This window comes from Rattus rattus, chromosome 6 (assembly GCF_011064425.1).
Source record: "Rattus rattus isolate New Zealand chromosome 6, Rrattus_CSIRO_v1, whole genome shotgun sequence".
Taxonomy (NCBI): Eukaryota; Metazoa; Chordata; class Mammalia; order Rodentia; family Muridae; genus Rattus; species Rattus rattus.
The window spans coordinates 116,214,052-116,232,410 of record NC_046159.1 but is presented as its reverse complement, the minus strand read 5'-3'; the positions used below and the strand labels follow the sequence as shown (position 1 = coordinate 116,232,410).

Sequence of the window (18,359 nt, the reverse complement as noted above, 5' to 3'; positions counted from 1 at the left end):
CATACCCCTCCCCTTCACCTCTGAGAGGGTGCACTCCCACCCACCCATCCATTCCCACCTCAAAGGAACACCTCACTCTAACTACCCCTCCAAACAAAAAATAGCATACTTGTTTGCAGAAACAAACCTCAAATGTATCCCTGTATTCATTCGGAACACCTGCTTGTATTTTGTGAGTAATTAATGTAGTGCGGCAAGCACAGCGTTGATCTGCTAAATTGCTAATACCGTGTTTAAGGCAGCCTACTTGTGCAGGGAACTCTTAGTCGCGGTTGCCCTCATGTGTTTATGAGATGAATTACAAACTAGAAGAGACAAAAGAAAAAAAAATCCATTAGGATCACATTCTGAAAAGGCTGCTGGCATATTTTCAAATTTCTTACCCATGGGAATTGATTTATCTAAGACACCTACAGACTTACATGACACAACTTTGTAGTTTCATATATCCCTTGAAAACAGTGCCCAGCCAGTGAGTTTGTTCTCTCTCTCTGTCTTTCTGTCTCTCTCTGTCTTTCTCTCTCTCTCTCTCTCTCTCTCTCTCTCTCTCTCTCTCTCTCTCTCTCTCTCTCTCTCTCTCTCTCTCTCTCTCTCTCTCTCTCTAATTATTTTATTTATTCCAAATGTTGCCCCCTCCCAGAGTTCTTCACCCCATTCCTCCTCTCCTTTGCTTTTGAAAGAGCGGTCACCCCTCCCCCCAACCCCATCCTCCTTCCTCGAGCATCAAGTCTGTACAGGATTAGGTACATCCTCGGCTACATATATGCTGGGGAGGGAGGGGTATATCCCATCATCCTGTGTCTGCTCTTTGATTGGAGGCTCCCAGGACTCAATGGGGGTGACTTTAGCCAGTTAGTTCGTCAATTCATCTTTGTCCTGAGAGACTTTTCTCTCTGTCTGTGGGATCTAACTTTTCCTGTGTAAGTTACCCTAAGCTTATCACATATCTGTACACACTGCAGAGCATCAAGACTGCTCCTGACAGGACTGAAGTTTTGCTCAGTTCCAAGCCATGGTGATCTTAAAGTTATTTTAAGAAGATTTGAAATTTTTTTCACAATATTATTTCCACATGAGACAAATATCCAAATTTCCTGTGTTATTTATTTAATCTTTTAATGATGCCAGAGATGGATTTTAATCACCAGTTCTCAAAAAGGCCAGATTGATGGTTGTAGTTATGATATGGCTTTCTAGGGTTGGGAATTTTGAATTATTTCTCGAATAGCAAACATATCCAAATATAGGCCATGTTTTATAGTTGTTGGTTTTTTTTTTCTTTTTTCGAAGTCCTGAGCTAAATATGTTCATCAAGTCTCAAACAAGGCATATACAGACACCGTGAGTTTGCAGATTTCCTATCTTGATGTTTCTAAAAATGAATGTCCATGTCAAATGCTCTCAAAACCGTGTTCTGGGCAATAGCAAAGGAAAAGGGAGGGAGTTAGGGTTCTTATTATATTCTAATGGGATTGAGAGGGCGGGAGATAATCAGAGTATGGTGTTTTCAAGTGGGACTTTGGAAAGTGGAAATTGGGTTTGTGGGTGGAGCGCCTGTTCCTGAATCCTGGTGATGTCATAAGGACAGAGGAAAAGACCATATGGACAGTGAGGTCTCCACAGACTCTCATCAAGATGCATCATAGTCAAGGGGTCCTCAACCAGGACTTCTACCCTCCAGAACTTTGAGCCACAGTAACCGTCTTTTTATGAACAGAATCCAACATTAGGTACAAAAAAATCATCACAAGTGAAAGTATCATGACAAAAAAGACATAATATCTTACTTCATATTGAATTAAAATATAATAAAAAAATGTTCAAAGAGAACATTTTACTTAATATAAATCCTGGAAGCCAACGATGACTATGCCAGTGACTTACTTTTTATTTTTTTCCCCCTGAAGTGTGCAGTTCAGAACCAGAAAATGTGCAAGCTGACCCTGAGAATTACACCAGCCTTCTGGTCACATGGGAAAGGCCTCGGGTTGTTTATGACACAATGATTGAGAAGTTTTCGGTTCTGTACCAGCCGCTGGAGGGAAACGACCAAACCAAGCATGAGTTTTTAACAGATGGCTATCAGGACTTGGTAACTATAAGATGAATTACTTTCTGTCTGATAACATTATAGTTTGACTTCCAAGGTAAGAACTTACAAATAATTATGTATTTTTACCTTTGGTCACTTTACATTTTGAGTGAAGGTGTTCCCAGGGAACATGGGCATAGGAAATAATGTCTGTCTGTAGTTAGAATTAAATACGAGATCGTGACACTGTCAACACCATGTTGGAAGGTGGATACATTTGGAAAACTTGGGCATTTGGGCATTATTAGTGTGCCCCTCCTTTACAAATAAGGTAATGTAAAGAATAATTAAGTACTCTAATTAAAACCTCACATTTGGCCGAAGAATCTCACCTTATATATGTTGTGTACGCTATACTATCTCAAGAAAAAAAAAAAAAAAAACAAAAACAAAAACAGGTAGCAGACTTAAAAGTCTTTTGCTTTGCATCAAATTTCTAGATGACATATGTAAAGTGACAACTGGGTCATGACTTGGAGGACAGAATAATATAAAAGACCCTCTTAGCCATTCTGTGAATTACAGAAAATACAGTTCAGAATCCTTTTGTGAGCCAAACATCATGGTTTGGGCCACAGACTTTGACTTGGTAGGGAAGGGTTAGCAACTTCTCATCTGGATGCAAGTATAGGAAGACACCGCCACACCAGGAAATCTCTGAGCTCTACATTCAGGCGGCAAGACAGGTCCCGGGAACCCACTTTAATAAATCTGTCTTTATTATATGTTTGATAGCATATGGACAAAATAGATAAAAATTTAACTACTCTTAAATTCATTTTTCTAGAATATAGAGAAAATAAACTAGGAGAACTGAATAAGGGAGCAAATATTTCCTCTCACAATTTATAAAGAAAATAACTTACTGCTTCGTGAGCACACATGTGCACATACACATACATGTGAACACACGTATGCACTTGCATGCAGGCAGGAATAGTCAGGATTAATTTTTCACTGTTAATAGTTTTCTGAGAATACCATTTTCTTCTAGGGTGCCATTCTCAATAACTTAATACCTAACATGAGTTACGTGCTCCAAATAGTGGCCATATGCTCTAATGGCCTTTATGGAAAGTACAGTGACCAACTGATAGTCGACATGCCTACTGAGGATGCTGGTGAGTGCCTCCCGAGATGCCCTTCTACCTTCTGAGCTATTTGGTTATGGGGAACACATGCTTTCTTCTGGCTTTGTTGTGTTTAAATGTTTCTATGAAGTTTATTTTTTTTTATTAGCATCCTTTTCATACATACTTGCTTGTGTTGATCTTCAAAACTCTTCTCTGCCCCTTCCTTCCCTGGTCTCATTCCTGCCCTTCTCTGCTTCCATGTCATGTATATTCTCATAGGAATACACACACACACACACACACACACACACACACACACACACACACTCCCTCTTTCCTCCCTCTCATGGACTGCTTTCTATTTTTATGACCTGTACTTACCTATCCCTACGCATACCTAAATCTAAACTCTAGATTCACATGTGAATGAAAAAAAAAATACAGTTTTTATCTTTTGCGGTCTGGGTTACTTAGCCTCACACACTATTTTCCAGCTTCAACAATTTTCACATCATTGTCATGATATTTTTGTAATGAGTGATTTCAGTTCTGTTGGGTATAGGTACTACATTTCTTTGTCAGCCTTTCATCTGCTGATGGACATCTAGAGTGGTCCCTTTTGCTGCTATTGTGAACAGTCATAGTGCGCTTTGAATAGCAGCAATCGATGTGTATGTGTTATGTAGTACAGCAAACTAAGGGAAGGGTTCTAAAAACAAGGAAAAGAGAAAGAAAGGAAGGAAGGAAGGAAGGAAGGAAGGAAGGAAGGAAGGAAGGAAGGAAGGAAAACAGATGGATGCCCAATACATATTTTAATAAGTGTTCAACATTTTTAGCCATCAGGGAAATGCAAATTAAAAGCACTCTGTCTGAGATTCCATCTCACCCTAATCAGAATGGCTTTCCTCATGGTGGGGGTTGGAAGAACAGCCAGTGCTGGTGAGAATGTAGGGAAAGCACCTATATTCACTATCAGTGGGAGTGAAAACAGGAGCAGCCAACGTCAAAACCAGCATGGAGAGTTCTCCAAAAATCTAAGCATAGACTGACTTCACATCCTTTTGAATGAAGGGGAAAGTTCCTTCCATTATATCTGGTTTCCCAAGAGGCTTGGCATTTAGCAAACCCAATACGAGACGATCCATAAATTTATTATTAATTCCAAAGTTTTAACACACGAGGCAATCCATAAATTTATTATTAATTCCAAAATTTTAATACATGCAAGATAAGGAAAACAAGATTTATTTGTGTTTGCAAAAGTCATTAAATGGGAATGGATGAGTGGATATTGAGACTTCTTTGAGACGTAAACGTAAGAGTTGTTTTAATTTCATTTGTACTTATTTCCTTTCCAGCCCCCAAAGCATGTAGTAAGTATACTCCATCCTAGGACCGTGACAGGTATTTTCAAATATCTATACAAAGCATCTCAAAGTTTACTTTAAATATTTTTCCACTTTTTATAATTTGATCCAGGGGATGCTTTTCCCTTCCTTAAGTTAATACCAGTCTTATTTTCACAGAAACAAACGTTGTTTCTAATTGTGTTTATCTGCATGCTATCTTTCTAAAGATTAAGGGAAAATCTTTTGATCTCAAACATATGCAATAAACAAATCAAGATATAGACATTCGCAGATTTACATAGCCTTGCTTTTGTTTCTGAAAGTTTTTCAAGTGTTAGCATTGATGTGTGTATGTGCACATGTATATATGGATATACATCATAATAAATGTAAACACATAAATGCACGCATGCATACATAAATGTTCTTTGGTCATCCCTCTCATGATTCAAGCCATGAATGCTTACAATGCTTACAAGTTTTTAATATCAATGAATAGTTAATGTTTTGTGTGCAGAGGGGAGAATGCCTTGCTTTCATTATGTAAAGGCTGTAACAGGAGTTTAATCCAATGTGAGCTCACAGGATGAGCATGCTTCCTCACCTTGTGTGATTGACCGCTGAATATCACATTCATTCCTTTCTCAACCAAACGCTACAACGCCCATCAAGCTCTTGTCCACCGATGGCTTATGCCTGTGATGGCATCATTGGTTTTAAATGTTTTGCCTCATGGCTTCTCTATGATCGTTTTTCCTGTTGCCTTTACTTAGGGTTTCTATGTTCAAAATTGGGTTGTTTCAGAATGGAAATGCTCAATCTTAAAGGTGAGACTCACAGGAACTGACCACACTTATATTTTATGTCATTTTGTTGCAGGGAATAACAGCTTTTCCCAAAGTTCCCCCATGTGTGTCTATCCAGAAATCAATATCAGTAACAGGATAGCATTGTCCAAGCTGGACAGGCGTATATAAATAGACCAGCATGCATTATATGAAAATTCTCCTGCGCCTGTTGCTGCACCTGAGTATGAATTATATAGGGCACGTTCACATAACTATCTTCCTTAGTGAAATCACTCTCATCTCTGTCCCTAAAGCAGATCCCAAGGCATTTGTCAGATGGATTGCCTCCTTAATCCTGTTCTACACTGGTGACTATGTCACCATGTCTAAGTTTTTGAAAATTTTTGTTCTTTTGTCCATTTTGAGATGCTTATTGCATATGAAGAGGATCAGACGGATGTCTTCCGTATAAACTTATCTCTGAGTGCTTTGTTTTAAGAATGAATCTGTGTTGGCACATTGCTAATTATTTTAGTATGTTTTTATTTGTACAAAATCAGTATTACAACTGAATCTCTATTTATTCAAAGGATCGGGACACTGTTGAACATTTCCATGATGGGACACTAGGTCGGAACTACCATTTAATCTCCATGGATGTCTTAGTCCCCTAAAGTGTTTCGGACAGTGTTGGTGCTTTATTAGAGGGTGGCATTTGCCTGGATAATGTAAGAACCCAAGCAAATGAACATAGTAGGTAGACTACTCCCTAATTCTTCCCATCAAAAACTCCCTTTATCAAAGAACCAGTTTATTTCACGCTTGGAATTTTCATACTAACTATGAAGAAAACCTTAGTTCTTTTAGATGTCTATCCCTGATTTTAAAGGCTGCGTTTTAGTTCACTTGCTTACAATTCACATTAGCTTAAATATTATTATAGTAAACATATCTCAGTTTGGACCATGATGTTACTTTCTAAGTGGGCAAAATAAATTGCTTTCTAATAAGTGAGTCTTGTTATTTTTGTGGCTAATGTAGGAACGTGTTAGGTTGACCCTCTCATCCTGTTTAGCATGGCACTGCTTTTCCTTGGTGATGTGATGAAACATAGCATTGAATTATTCTGTTTTTATTTAAAGTAATCTGTTTTCTAAGTGCTGTATAGCTTATTGATCTTGTTCAAATGAAATGAAGAGGAAAATAAGTAATCACCCTCGCAATTGCACGGATCTCAAGTAATCGCTCAATAGCTAAGGAAAAGTCAGTCTTCTCAATCTACTCTTTACCTTTTTAAGTTGACGAAATTGTGCATTTAAATTAATAATAATTTTACAACTTTATCACATCCTAATGTTACTTGTCACTACTCACAACAATATTAATAGACACTAATATCCATTAAGTTCGATTTCAAGCGCTATCTTAAAATGCACACATAAATTCATATTAAGAAAAACAATTTGAAAAGTTTCAGGGATACCTTTTTAGTGTTGAGAAGAAGTATTCTTTTAAGAGACATGGTGGGAAATTATCTTTACAAATGAATAATTCATGAGTATATTTATTTCATTATAACATAAGCACGTTTAATTCTCTTCTCTGATGAAGGTTATACAATATAGAGGACACTTTCACATATAGGCTTTAAGGTTTTAATAACTGTATGTGTTAAATGTAAGTGCATGACAGAATAAGCCCACACGCTTGAGTCTCCATGCACCATGTGCTTTGCAATTTGTCTCCATGGTGTGTTGCTGCATTGCTGCCTCTGTCGTTGGTCCTCCTGCATCATTCCATGCTACTAATGCTATGGAACCATTAGATTTTAAATTACACATTGAAGCAATTGGAGTCTACATTACTTTTTCATTTTGCACTGTAAAACTTGGCTTACCTTCAAACAATTAAATAACACTGCTGTCCACCTTTATCAGTTGTTGCTTCTTTGTATTATGAAATATTAAGGTCCTAATGGTCTGCCAGTGTATCACTTTTAAGTATACATAAGAGTGCATGTGCCTGGAAACAGCATACGTCACCCGCATCTGTTCAGCTATTACACAAATGTCACTTGTAAGTATCCACTGAAAAAATAAAATAGGACACAGACACAAGTTTGCTATCATATGTTTTTTCTCAGCCTTCTTGGAACCTATTTTGCTGAAGTGAAGATACTCATAAACCAAGGTCATTTGTAAACTTTTTTTTTTTATTTATCAGTAAATACCCAAGTCAACTGGCAATTATTAAAATGTCAGCTACTGTTTTTCAAGAAAATACCAGCAAGGGGAGATGAATATGAGAGCTGTTGCTGTTCAGCTCTACTTTGGATGTGGGGGTTTTAATCCTTCATACTCAGAAGTGCAACTTCTTCAGAATCTTTAAAGGAAACATGGTGTATAGAATTGTCCTATTTATGAAACCCAAGGATTTCTATTAAAATGATCTGAATCCAGTTGGAAACCAAAGTCAAGATCTTCCAAACAGAGTTCATACTTAGCAATGTGAAGGCTCCTAAGGTCCCCATCCAAGAGACTGACATGGGATTGAGAGGTCACTCAGGCTCCTCCAGAGCCTAAGGCTGTTCAGACAAGGCTTGTTTGTTGCAGAAAAGAGCAAACTCACAAACAACAGTAGTCACTCAGACTCTGGGGTAGTGTGGTTGAATTAGTATACACATTTCACATTGGGAGAATCATGATTCATATAGTTAACATTGCTCACTCGTAAACGGTAAAGTCTATCAAATGCAATACACACTGAGAATGTTTATATGAAGCCTCTCTCCAACTCTGTCAAATAAATGAAATAATTAGAATCTGTGGTCAGATGATGGTAAACAGCCTTAAAAATCTGAAACATCTCCTGATGCATGCTGAAATGAAATAAAATTGTGGAGTTTTATGCAGGTGAAAAAATACAACACAGGCATCGTTAAAAATATTTTATTATAGTCTGCCTTTATTATAATTAAAATAGTTCAAAGCAGAGGAGAAGACAGGGCTTCTGGGAAGCCCAGGAAGTGTCTCATGGACTGAATTTGAAGATTACTACACACATAGACTTTTCTACTCTGGCTATAGCTTTCAGAAGAGTAAGTTGTTTTGGCCACGGTGCATTGCATGTTATAAATTTCCCACGTGTTGGTTTTCTTGAGGGTTGCAAAGACTCAGGTGTTTGAGAAAATTGAAATTACTTTAACTTGGACCCATTATGACTAAAGAGCTTGAAAAGAAGACATGGGGAGATGATTACATAAGAACAGAACAACTGATCCATAGAAAAATTGGCCCAACTTTCTCACAGTCAAACAGCCTATGAATAAAATGAGAATTTCACTTAAGTCTAGGAGTATTTCAAGTGAAAATTTTCACTTTGATGGCAGAGAAAACTAGTGAGGGTAATTACCTTCAGAATAGCTAAGCTTTTAAGGATAGCAAGGAAATCTTAGGAATTGAGGACATTTGTAGACATTATGTGATTTTTCTTCTAAACAGAATTTATGTGCCCAACCATGGCTTTTATGTTATAGTTATTAATACCCAAGGAGTTTCTGGTGATAAGAATCAACTCATGATAGTCTATATTGAAGGGAAAGTCAAAATAGGATGCATTAATGTCTGTTCAGTTATGCCATGGGATTTCTTTAGAAGATGTACATACTGTGTAAAGACTTACACATGGAGCATAAGCAACCTCAAGATGGAGATGCCAATGGAGTGCAGTTTCAGAAAAGCCTGAACATAAGAAAAATAACATTATAGCAGTTCCCCCAAGCCCTCACTACTACTGTGCTTATCCCTTCTGGATAACCCAGACGCTTACCTGAGAAATATCCACCAGCTCTCGGTAATTTGTCAGTGTGCTAGATTCCTTTCTGGACACCAAGAACCTTTATCTTTTTCCAGCAAGCACTCAAGCACTGAGCTACATCACTGTGCTCTCAGCCTGTTCTAACATTTGCTAACAGGTCTTTTTTTCTTTTAGGCAATGATAAAAATCCATTGATTCTAATTGGTTTGGGAAAATAAAATGCAGACTTGAATGAACACAGTGACAAGAGTTCTCTACAGTAGTCTAAATGCTACTAGTTCAATTTCCTTGGGGAAAAATCCACATAAAATCTTTCCCTCTAGGTTTCTCTGTGGTCAGCCTGGAGCATACTGATAATAAGGTCTCCTTCTTGCATGGTGCAGGCTCCTGTGTTCAAATAACTACAAGCACGAATGAGCACGAATGGATGGCTTGGCCATTAATCAGAAGAACTTCAGGAAATTAGCCAAATCAGAAAATTAATCCTGGCCAAGTGCCTAGAAAGTCCCAGTCATTCCTCAGTTCTATTTCTATCAGCCCTGAAGATAAACAGATAAGAAATTGGGCTCGTTTTGGCTATTAATTTTTTCACTATTGTGCCGTCTTTTCTCCTTCTTTGCTTTCATAGGGATGGGGGTGGGATCTGGAAAGACCATCTGAGCAGAAGGTAGAAATCAACGTAAATGTTGTCACACATCACTTCCTTGTGTTGTCTCCAGTTTGACTGTGGTTTTGAAACTAGAATCTGACACTTTTACTTTGAGATATTTTGAATAGCAGTGACTTCTTTGTTTTCTTTTAATTTTTTCTCTCTCTCTCTCTCCACCCAAAGATGAGCCTATGAGGCTTCAGGAGTTGAATTAAAACCATTAACGATATTGTTTTTAACTTTTTAGAACTTGACCTCTTTCCTGAATTAATTGGAACTGAAGAAATAATCAAGGTATCATAGCCATTTTTATATTTCAATGTTTTAAAAGTTAAAAGCCTATCTAGAATTATTGCTTGGATTTTAGATATTGTTTTATGATTTACTGTTGGATTAATTGCTATGTTTTAATGTCTCACACACACACACATATATATATATATGTGCATATATATACATATATATATATATATATGATTTGTGAAAAACTTGGAAGGTGTTTGATTAGTGTAATACCAGAACAATAGTTATAATGAAAAAATTCATCAACTTTACAAATAATTGTACGTATAAGCTATAGCTATATTGGAACTTGGTAGCATTCAATCTTTTCTAGCAATATTGTCCTAACTTTTAATATTGCTACAGTTTATAAATAATCAATGACTGATGGATTCATAATAAATATGAACAAGGTTGTAAACAGAATATTTTTTAATTTGAGCTATTCATAGAAAGCATGCATTTCTAGCACAGTGAAGTAAACATATGAGAATATAAACATTTTAACGACATCTTACAATTTGACATGAGAGAAAAGAGTTGAGTGAATGTGTCTTTCAATCTAACTGCAAATGTGTTGTTCATCACAACTGAAACTGTGTTTTCAAACCACGTACCCTAAATTATATAGATATAAGAATATGTGCAAATTGTGTAGGAGCAGAGAAAACGTGACAACTAATGCCAGTATCCAGTATGAATTGAAATCACGTTATCATTTTACATATATAATTACCTACCTCAGTGATCGACCTATCTATGACTGGTCCTTCTTACAATGGATTGTCTTACCCAAATACTTATTCTATATTACAAGTATTCACACAATTTATCTAGGGATAGCTTTGTGTGTGTGGTCACATTGTTCATGTCCACCTGTGTGTAAATAATGCCTAAAATTACTAGTCAGTTTTACAATTGAAATTACTAAAATTACAGAATCAAATCAAAAGAAGAAAAAATGTTTGCCTTGCGGCTAAATCAACTCTTTTTTTTTATCTGATAAACTAAAGCAAGCCCCTGGCTTTAGTAATTTAGTAAATGATGTTGTTTAGGTTCCATTGTGTATGAAATACAGTCGGTAATTACTTTTCATTATAATCACCATAATTCCAATTCCCTATTTATTTTTATTCTGAATTAATATTGACACTAAAGTGATCTCAGGGGATGCTTACAAAAGTTGTTTGAAATCTCCCCATGCTAATTACAAGCAATTTTTTATATAAAACTACAGTGTTAAAGTTACTATAGCATTTAATTGTGTGAATAAGCTATAAATTCTCCCAGTATAACATTAGAGATGCTAACGTATATACATATTCATATACATCCTATACACATACACATATACGTATATGGGATGTTACTTAAGTGTCACCAACTGTGAGTTCTGCAAACACAAGTGGTAGAGAAGTAAACTGCAATGTTTTCAGATTATATCTATTACGGTCTGTCATGTTGTAGTTAAAGGTTCCTCCACAGGAGGAGGAGAAATAACCCAGCATGTCTGCCCAGGTTCCAACCAGAAACAGATGTCATGGCCAAGTGTACTCACTGAAGTTGATTTAATAAAAAATTCTATTCAAAGACGCATGAGAAGGTGAATGGATGTCTAGAGGAGGCGGTTTTCTACAGCTGTCAGAGACTGTTTGCTCTACCCACACCTGAAAGTCAGAGATAAAGTATACAGACTGTCTTCCAGCAGATGCTGTGACCTGGGTAGAGGGAGAGGGCCATCCTGTGATGACAATATGGGTGGCAAGGCTCCTGGACAATATTCTCACTCTCTTACTTCCTATTTCCTAGCCCTACAGCATGGAAAATTGTGGAGAACCAGGAAATAAAGGGAAAGAATTATATAGTCCATAGACAAAAAGACCTGTTCGAAGACACAGTAGAACTTAAAAGTTTTCTTTGTGAGGAAGTTTGTGACCTGGAAGAAAAAGAGGATTTATTTAAAAAACAAAACAAAACAAAAAACAAAAATCTATAGTATTTGTGGGTCCCATGGCAGTAGCATCCAAAGAAACAGAAATACCATTTTATAAAGTAAAACTAGAACACCGTTTTCACTGCTGAGGGAAAGGAGTCAGACATACGTGGGCCTTAAAATGATAGAAAAAAATGATAGGTCCAAGTACCCTGATCAGCCAATTTAACTGTACAAGTCAGAATATTGCATCCTATTGATATCAACTCTCATAGCATATGGTCAGGTCAGAACAGATGCATTAAATAGTGTGTTTTTCTACAATGTGACCTGGAGATGGGTTGAGAATATTGCCCAACCATCCACTGTCTACTTCCTAATAACGTCTGCTCTTATACTTCGTGTGTGAACAAAAGAAACAGAGAACTGTGTGGACTGTATCCATGAGGATTTTTTAAGTCCTGGGTATTGAAATGAAAAGTAGATCCTCCCCAGGTAGAAAACCACCGTCACTTGAAAAGCAAAGGTCTCTGCATGACTGGAGCGTTAAATTTAAAAAAGAAAAAGTTGAGAAAGCAGGTGTGATGGTGCAGGAAAAAAAAGGGAAGACAAATTACAATTCTGCAAGAACTTACAGAAGAGGGTATCTGTTAAAATGTTTGTAGCCATATAATACATATATTCATCATAGATCATAAACTCTTGAAACAGTGCACAAGGTAGTGTGACCTAACAAAATCCAGCACAGCATAGAGAATGGTCAATCATCTTCCTCAGCTTCCAAGAGGCGTCTTATTGAACGTCATAAAATTTATAATCTGCCAGAAAATGAATCACCTAGGGTATAGGTTTATTCTGGGTATATAGCTTTTGCCCCAATATATGCAATGGGAAAACAGATGAGGATCAGCAAGGCTCTCATAAAATTGTTATGGGAATCTACATGGTTTATGGAAGGATATGATATAGTGTGTTAATGTGGAACATATACAAAGATGAATATTACTGTGGGGTCCATGGAAATTATTAGCTCATACATAACAACACATGACATATCTTTGAGGAGATTCCGTTTAGAATGGGAAGAGAAAGATTAGAGGATAACAGATTAAATTAAAGATGTTCTATGTTCATTTTCAACAGAAGAGACCCGAATCCACTTAATCTCATTAGAATAATCTGGGGATTTGAGAAAATGCAGAATGCTCTACTGCATTAAGTTGTAAGGAGACCCTAGACGGTAAACTTCTAGACAGATGTAGGAATGAGCTTTTGAAGGGAAGACTAACAAGGTCTTAGAGATGAGAGGAAGGAAGGGGTAGGGGTGACTTAGTTGAACAGTGTTTTCAATATTAGGATCACATGTGATTTTTGTCAGTTGACTTCTGTTCTCCCTGGCAAGGGAACAAAACTGGCATCTGCTGAGAATGAGACAAAGAACAGAAGATGGAAGGCTTGAATCGTGCTCGGTGTTGGGAGTTAGTGTGGCGTGACATCATAGAGCTAGGCATATTCTTAGACTTTTAATATAGAGGAATAAGATAACAAATTCATTCTATTAAGCTGAACATACATGCTCAGAAAAACTGAGTCAGATTATGAAGCAAATATCTTTTGAGGTATTATTTCAAATATTTTTGTGAGATTCCTTTGGTTCTTTAATATTGAAATGTATACAGTTATAACTAAAGTGCCTTCATTTAGATTAATAGCTTTCCATAGTGAATATACAATAAAAATTATATATATGTATATGTATATGTATATATATATGTGTGTATACAGAAAGAGAGGAGGGGGAGGGAAATAGAACAGAATAGAATAGAATAGAATAGAATAGAATAGAATAGAATAGAATAGAATAGAATAGAATAGAATAGAATAGAATAGAGTAGAATATGATGTGCTATGAGGGTCAGAAGTCATGAAGGACACACCAGTGAAAAATTTGTAGTATAATGCTGTATAAAATATTTAGACTTTGTTTTTCTCTAATTTCTTTATAATTCTTTAAATTTTGTTTGCCTCTTACAGGAGGAAGAGTATGGAAAAGTCAATGAAGAAGACACTGGCTTGAATCCCGGTAGAGACAGTGCCACAAACCAAATAAGGAAAAAGGAACCCCAGGTTTCTACCACAACTCACTATAATCACATGGGGACTAAATATAATGAAGCCAAGACTAACCGATCTCCAACGAGAGGATCTGAATTCTCCGGAAAGAGTGATGTTCTCAACACATCCCTGAATCCTACGTCCCAACAGGTTGCTGAATTCGATCCAGAAAGAGAAATGTCCTTGCCTTCTCAGATTGGAACTAACCCGCCACCACACAGTGTGGAAGGCACCTCAGCCTCCTTAAACAGTGGCTCTAAAACTCTCCTTGTCTTCCCACAGATGAACTTGTCTGGGACTGCAGAATCCTTAAATATGGTTTCCATAACAGAGTACAAAGAGGTGTCTGCTGACATCAGTGAGGAAGAAAACTTACTGACTGACTTCAAGCTCGATAGTGGAGCAGATGATTCGTCAGGCTCTAGCCCTGCATCCTCCACTGTCCCCTTTTCCTCAGATAATCTATCCCATGGATATACATCGTCTTCAGACACGCCCGAGGCAGTCACGTATGATGTCCTTAGGCCAGAATCTACGAGAAATGCTCTAGAGGATTCGGCTCCGTCAGGTTCAGAAGAATCACTAAAGGATCCCTCTCTCGAAGGAAGTGTGTGGTTCCCTGGTTCCACAGACCTAACAACACAGTCTGAGACTGGATCTGGGAGAGAGGGCTTTCTCCAAGTTAACTCCACGGACTTCCAAGTTGATGCATCGAGGGAGACAACTGAGACATTTTCTCCAGATGCTACCGTGTCCCGGGGTCCTTCGGTCACAGATATGGAAATGCCACACTATTCTACCTTTGCCTACCCCCCGACTGAAGTAACACCACATGCTTTCACTCCGTCCTCCAGACCACTTGATTTGGCTCCTACTAGCAACATCCTCCATTCGCAGACAACTCAACCAGTATACAATGGTGAGACACCTCTTCAACCTTCCTACAGTAGTGAAGTCTTTCCTCTAGTCACCCCTTTGTTGCTTGACAATCAGACCCTCAACACTACCCCTGCTGCTTCAAGTAGTGATTCGGCCTTGCATGCTACGCCTGTATTCCCCAGTGTTGGTGTGTCATTTGACTCCATCCTGTCTTCCTATGATGATGCACCTCTGCTCCCATTTTCCTCTGCTTCCTTCAGTAGTGACTTGTTTCACCATCTGCATACGGTTTCTCAAACCCTTCCGCAAGTTACTTCAGCTGCTGAGAGGGATGAGCTGTCTTTGCATGCTTCTCTGCTGGTGGCTGGGGGTGATTTGCTGTTAGAGCCCAGCCTTGTTCAGTATTCTGATGTCATGTCACATCAGGTCACTATTCATGCTGCTTCGGACACATTGGAGTTTGGTAGTGAGTCTGCTGTCCTTTATAAAACGTCTATGGTTTCTCAAATCGAATCACCCAGCAGTGATGTCGTTATGCATGCATATTCGTCAGGGCCTGAAACTTCTTATGCCATTGAGGGCTCCCACCACGTGCTCACTGTTTCTTCCAGTTCTGCAATACCTGTGCATGAGTCTGTCGGTGTAGCTGATCAGGGGTCCTTACTTATCAATCCTAGCCATATATCACTGCCTGAGTCCTCATTTATTATTCCAACTGCATCATTGCTGCAGCTTCCTCCTGCCCTCTCTGGTGATGGGGAGTGGTCTGGAGCCTCCTCTGATAGTGAATTGCTTTTACCCGACACAGATGGGCTGAGAACTCTTAACGTGTCTTCACCTGTTTCTGTAGCTGATTTTACATACACGACATCTGTGTCAGGCGATGGTATTAAGCCGCTTTCTAAAGGTGAAACGATGTATGGAAATGAGACTGAACTGAAAATGTCTTCTTTCAGTGACGTGGCACACACTTCTAAAAGCACAGTCGTGCCAAAGATGTCTGATATTGTAAATAAGTGGAGTGAATCTTTAAAAGAAACCTCTGTTTCCGTATCTAGCATAAACAGCGTGTTTACAGAGTCTCTTGTCTATCCTATAACGAAGGTTTTTGATCAGGAGATTAGTCAAGTTCCAGAGATTATCTTCCCAGTTAAACCTACACACACAGCGTCTCAAGCATCTGGTGACACTTGGCTTAAACCCGGGCTTAGCACAACCTCAGAGCCTGCGTTCTCTGACACTGCTTCTAGTGAAGTATTACACCCTTCAACACAGCCCTTGCTCTATGAGGCCGCATCTCCTTTTAATACGGAAGCATTGCTGCAACCTTCCCTTCCGGCTTCTGATGTCGACACCTTGCTTAAAACTGCCCTTCCCTCTGGGCCTCGTGATCCAGTGCTGATGGAAACCCCCATGGCTGAGCAAAGTAGCTCTTCCGTGTCTCTTCCCCTGGCATCAGCGTCTGCTTCAAGCAAAAGCACGCTGCACTTTACATCTGTACCAGTTCTCGATAGGTCACCTTCTGATGTGCACCCCACTTCACTTCAACGCTTGACAGTTCCTCACTCGAGGGAGGAATATTTTGAACAAGGTTTACTTAAGAGCAAAAGTCCCCAGCAAGTGCTGCCGTCCTTGCACAGCCATGACGAGTTTTTCCAAACTGCACATCTGGACATTAGCCAGGCCTACCCTCCAACAGGAAGGCATGCATTTGCTACTCCTATTTTATCAATCGATGAACCACAAAATACCCTTATAAACAAGCTTGTGTATTCTGAGGACATTTTCATGCATCCTGAAATTTCTATTACTGATAAGGCACTTTCTGGTCTCCCGACGACCGTTTCTGATGTCCTTATAGCTACTGACCATTCTGTTCCATTAGGAAGTGGGCCCATTTCCATGACAACTGTTTCTCCCAACAGAGATGATTCTGTGACCACAGCCAAGTTGCTTCTTCCTTCTAAAGCTACTTCTAAGCCGACTCATAGTGCCAAATCTGATGCCGATTTAGTAGGAGGTGGTGAAGATGGTGATGACTATGATGATGACGATTATGATGACATAGATAGTGATCGCTTTCCCGTGAATAAGTGTATGTCATGTTCACCCTATAGAGAATCACAGGAAAAGGTAATGAATGACTCGGACACCCAGGAAAGCAGTCTTGTGGATCAGAGTGACCCAATTTCACATTTGCTCTCTGAGAATACCGAAGAAGAAAATGGAGGCACGGGTGTAACTAGGGTGGATAAAAGTTCTGATAAGTCACCACCACCAAGTATGCTACCCCAGAAGCACAATGATGGAAGAGAGGACCGTGACATTCAGATGGGTAGTGCTGTCCTTCCTCACACCCCAGGATCTAAAGCGTGGGCAGTTTTGACAAGTGATGAAGAGAGTGGGTCAGGGCAAGGCACCTCAGATAGCCTTAATGATAATGAGACTTCCACAGATTTCAGTTTCCCAGATGTTAATGACAAGGATGCTGATGGTGTCCTGGAAGCAGATGACACAGGCATAGCTCCGGGATCTCCACGGTCCTCCACACCATCTGTTACTAGTGGGCACTCAGGAGTATCCAACAGTTCAGAGGCAGGTTAGTTATGAGCAAAGGGATAGAACGAGATGTGCTGATTTTCTTGCTATGAAAGTAAAAATAGAAGAGTCACGGAAGAAAAGAATTCTGGTCCACCAGCAGATCTTCACTTTCTAATCAGAACGTTCAACCATTTATAGCTCTTATAAATATGGTTTTACTCATGATTTCGAATGAATATCCAACATATTTTGGTTATTGATTTTTATTATCTTCGAAATACATTGTGTGCTGTTACTAATCCCTATTCCTATTGTGTGTAGTATCAACTATGTATGCATAATACGCCATTAGAATATTACAACGCAGTGTGTTGTGTTAAGACAGTTTAAATGCTCATACTTGTATTCTGAAACAAGTTGTACACAAACTCTATTGGATTTAAAATCTCAGTAATATGCTATAAGCACCCGTCCACCAATGGTGGACACTTCACATGTGCACATCAGCTTGGAGAGCTTCTCAAAAGAACTACAGGGCTAAGATTTGATAGCTAAGGAAGGTTTTTATAAACATCATACTGCTTTTAAACTATCCTTGAGCTTCTTTTTTGTTGCCTAAAGAGGGCAGTATAAACCAGCAAAATACATTCTACGAACTGTGTGTTCGTTACAGTATTCCAACTTACTAATCGACATGAATATGCAGAAGATGCATAGGTATTGTGTGACAAGATGTAAAAGAAAAAGCCTACAGCCTTTTCTGTAGAGATGCATTTCATTGTTAATATATTTTATGCAAATGGGTTTATTAGCCAGATGTTTCTTGGAGCAGACTGCAACAT

At 38.5% G+C, this 18,359-nt stretch overlaps 1 protein-coding gene across 1 annotated transcript in view; it reads left to right on the top strand.

Moving 5' to 3' along the window:
* The window catches only part of Ptprz1 (protein tyrosine phosphatase receptor type Z1), a 181,425-nt gene that overhangs the window by 110,677 nt on the left and 52,389 nt on the right, over window positions 1-18,359 (top strand). The window contains exons 9-12 of the mRNA XM_032906900.1: window positions 1,908-2,092; window positions 3,087-3,213; window positions 10,015-10,061; window positions 14,017-17,575. Coding sequence (XP_032762791.1) covers window positions 1,908-2,092; window positions 3,087-3,213; window positions 10,015-10,061; window positions 14,017-17,575 — 3,918 coding nt within the window. The remainder of the gene's footprint in view (window positions 1-1,907; window positions 2,093-3,086; window positions 3,214-10,014; window positions 10,062-14,016; window positions 17,576-18,359) is intronic.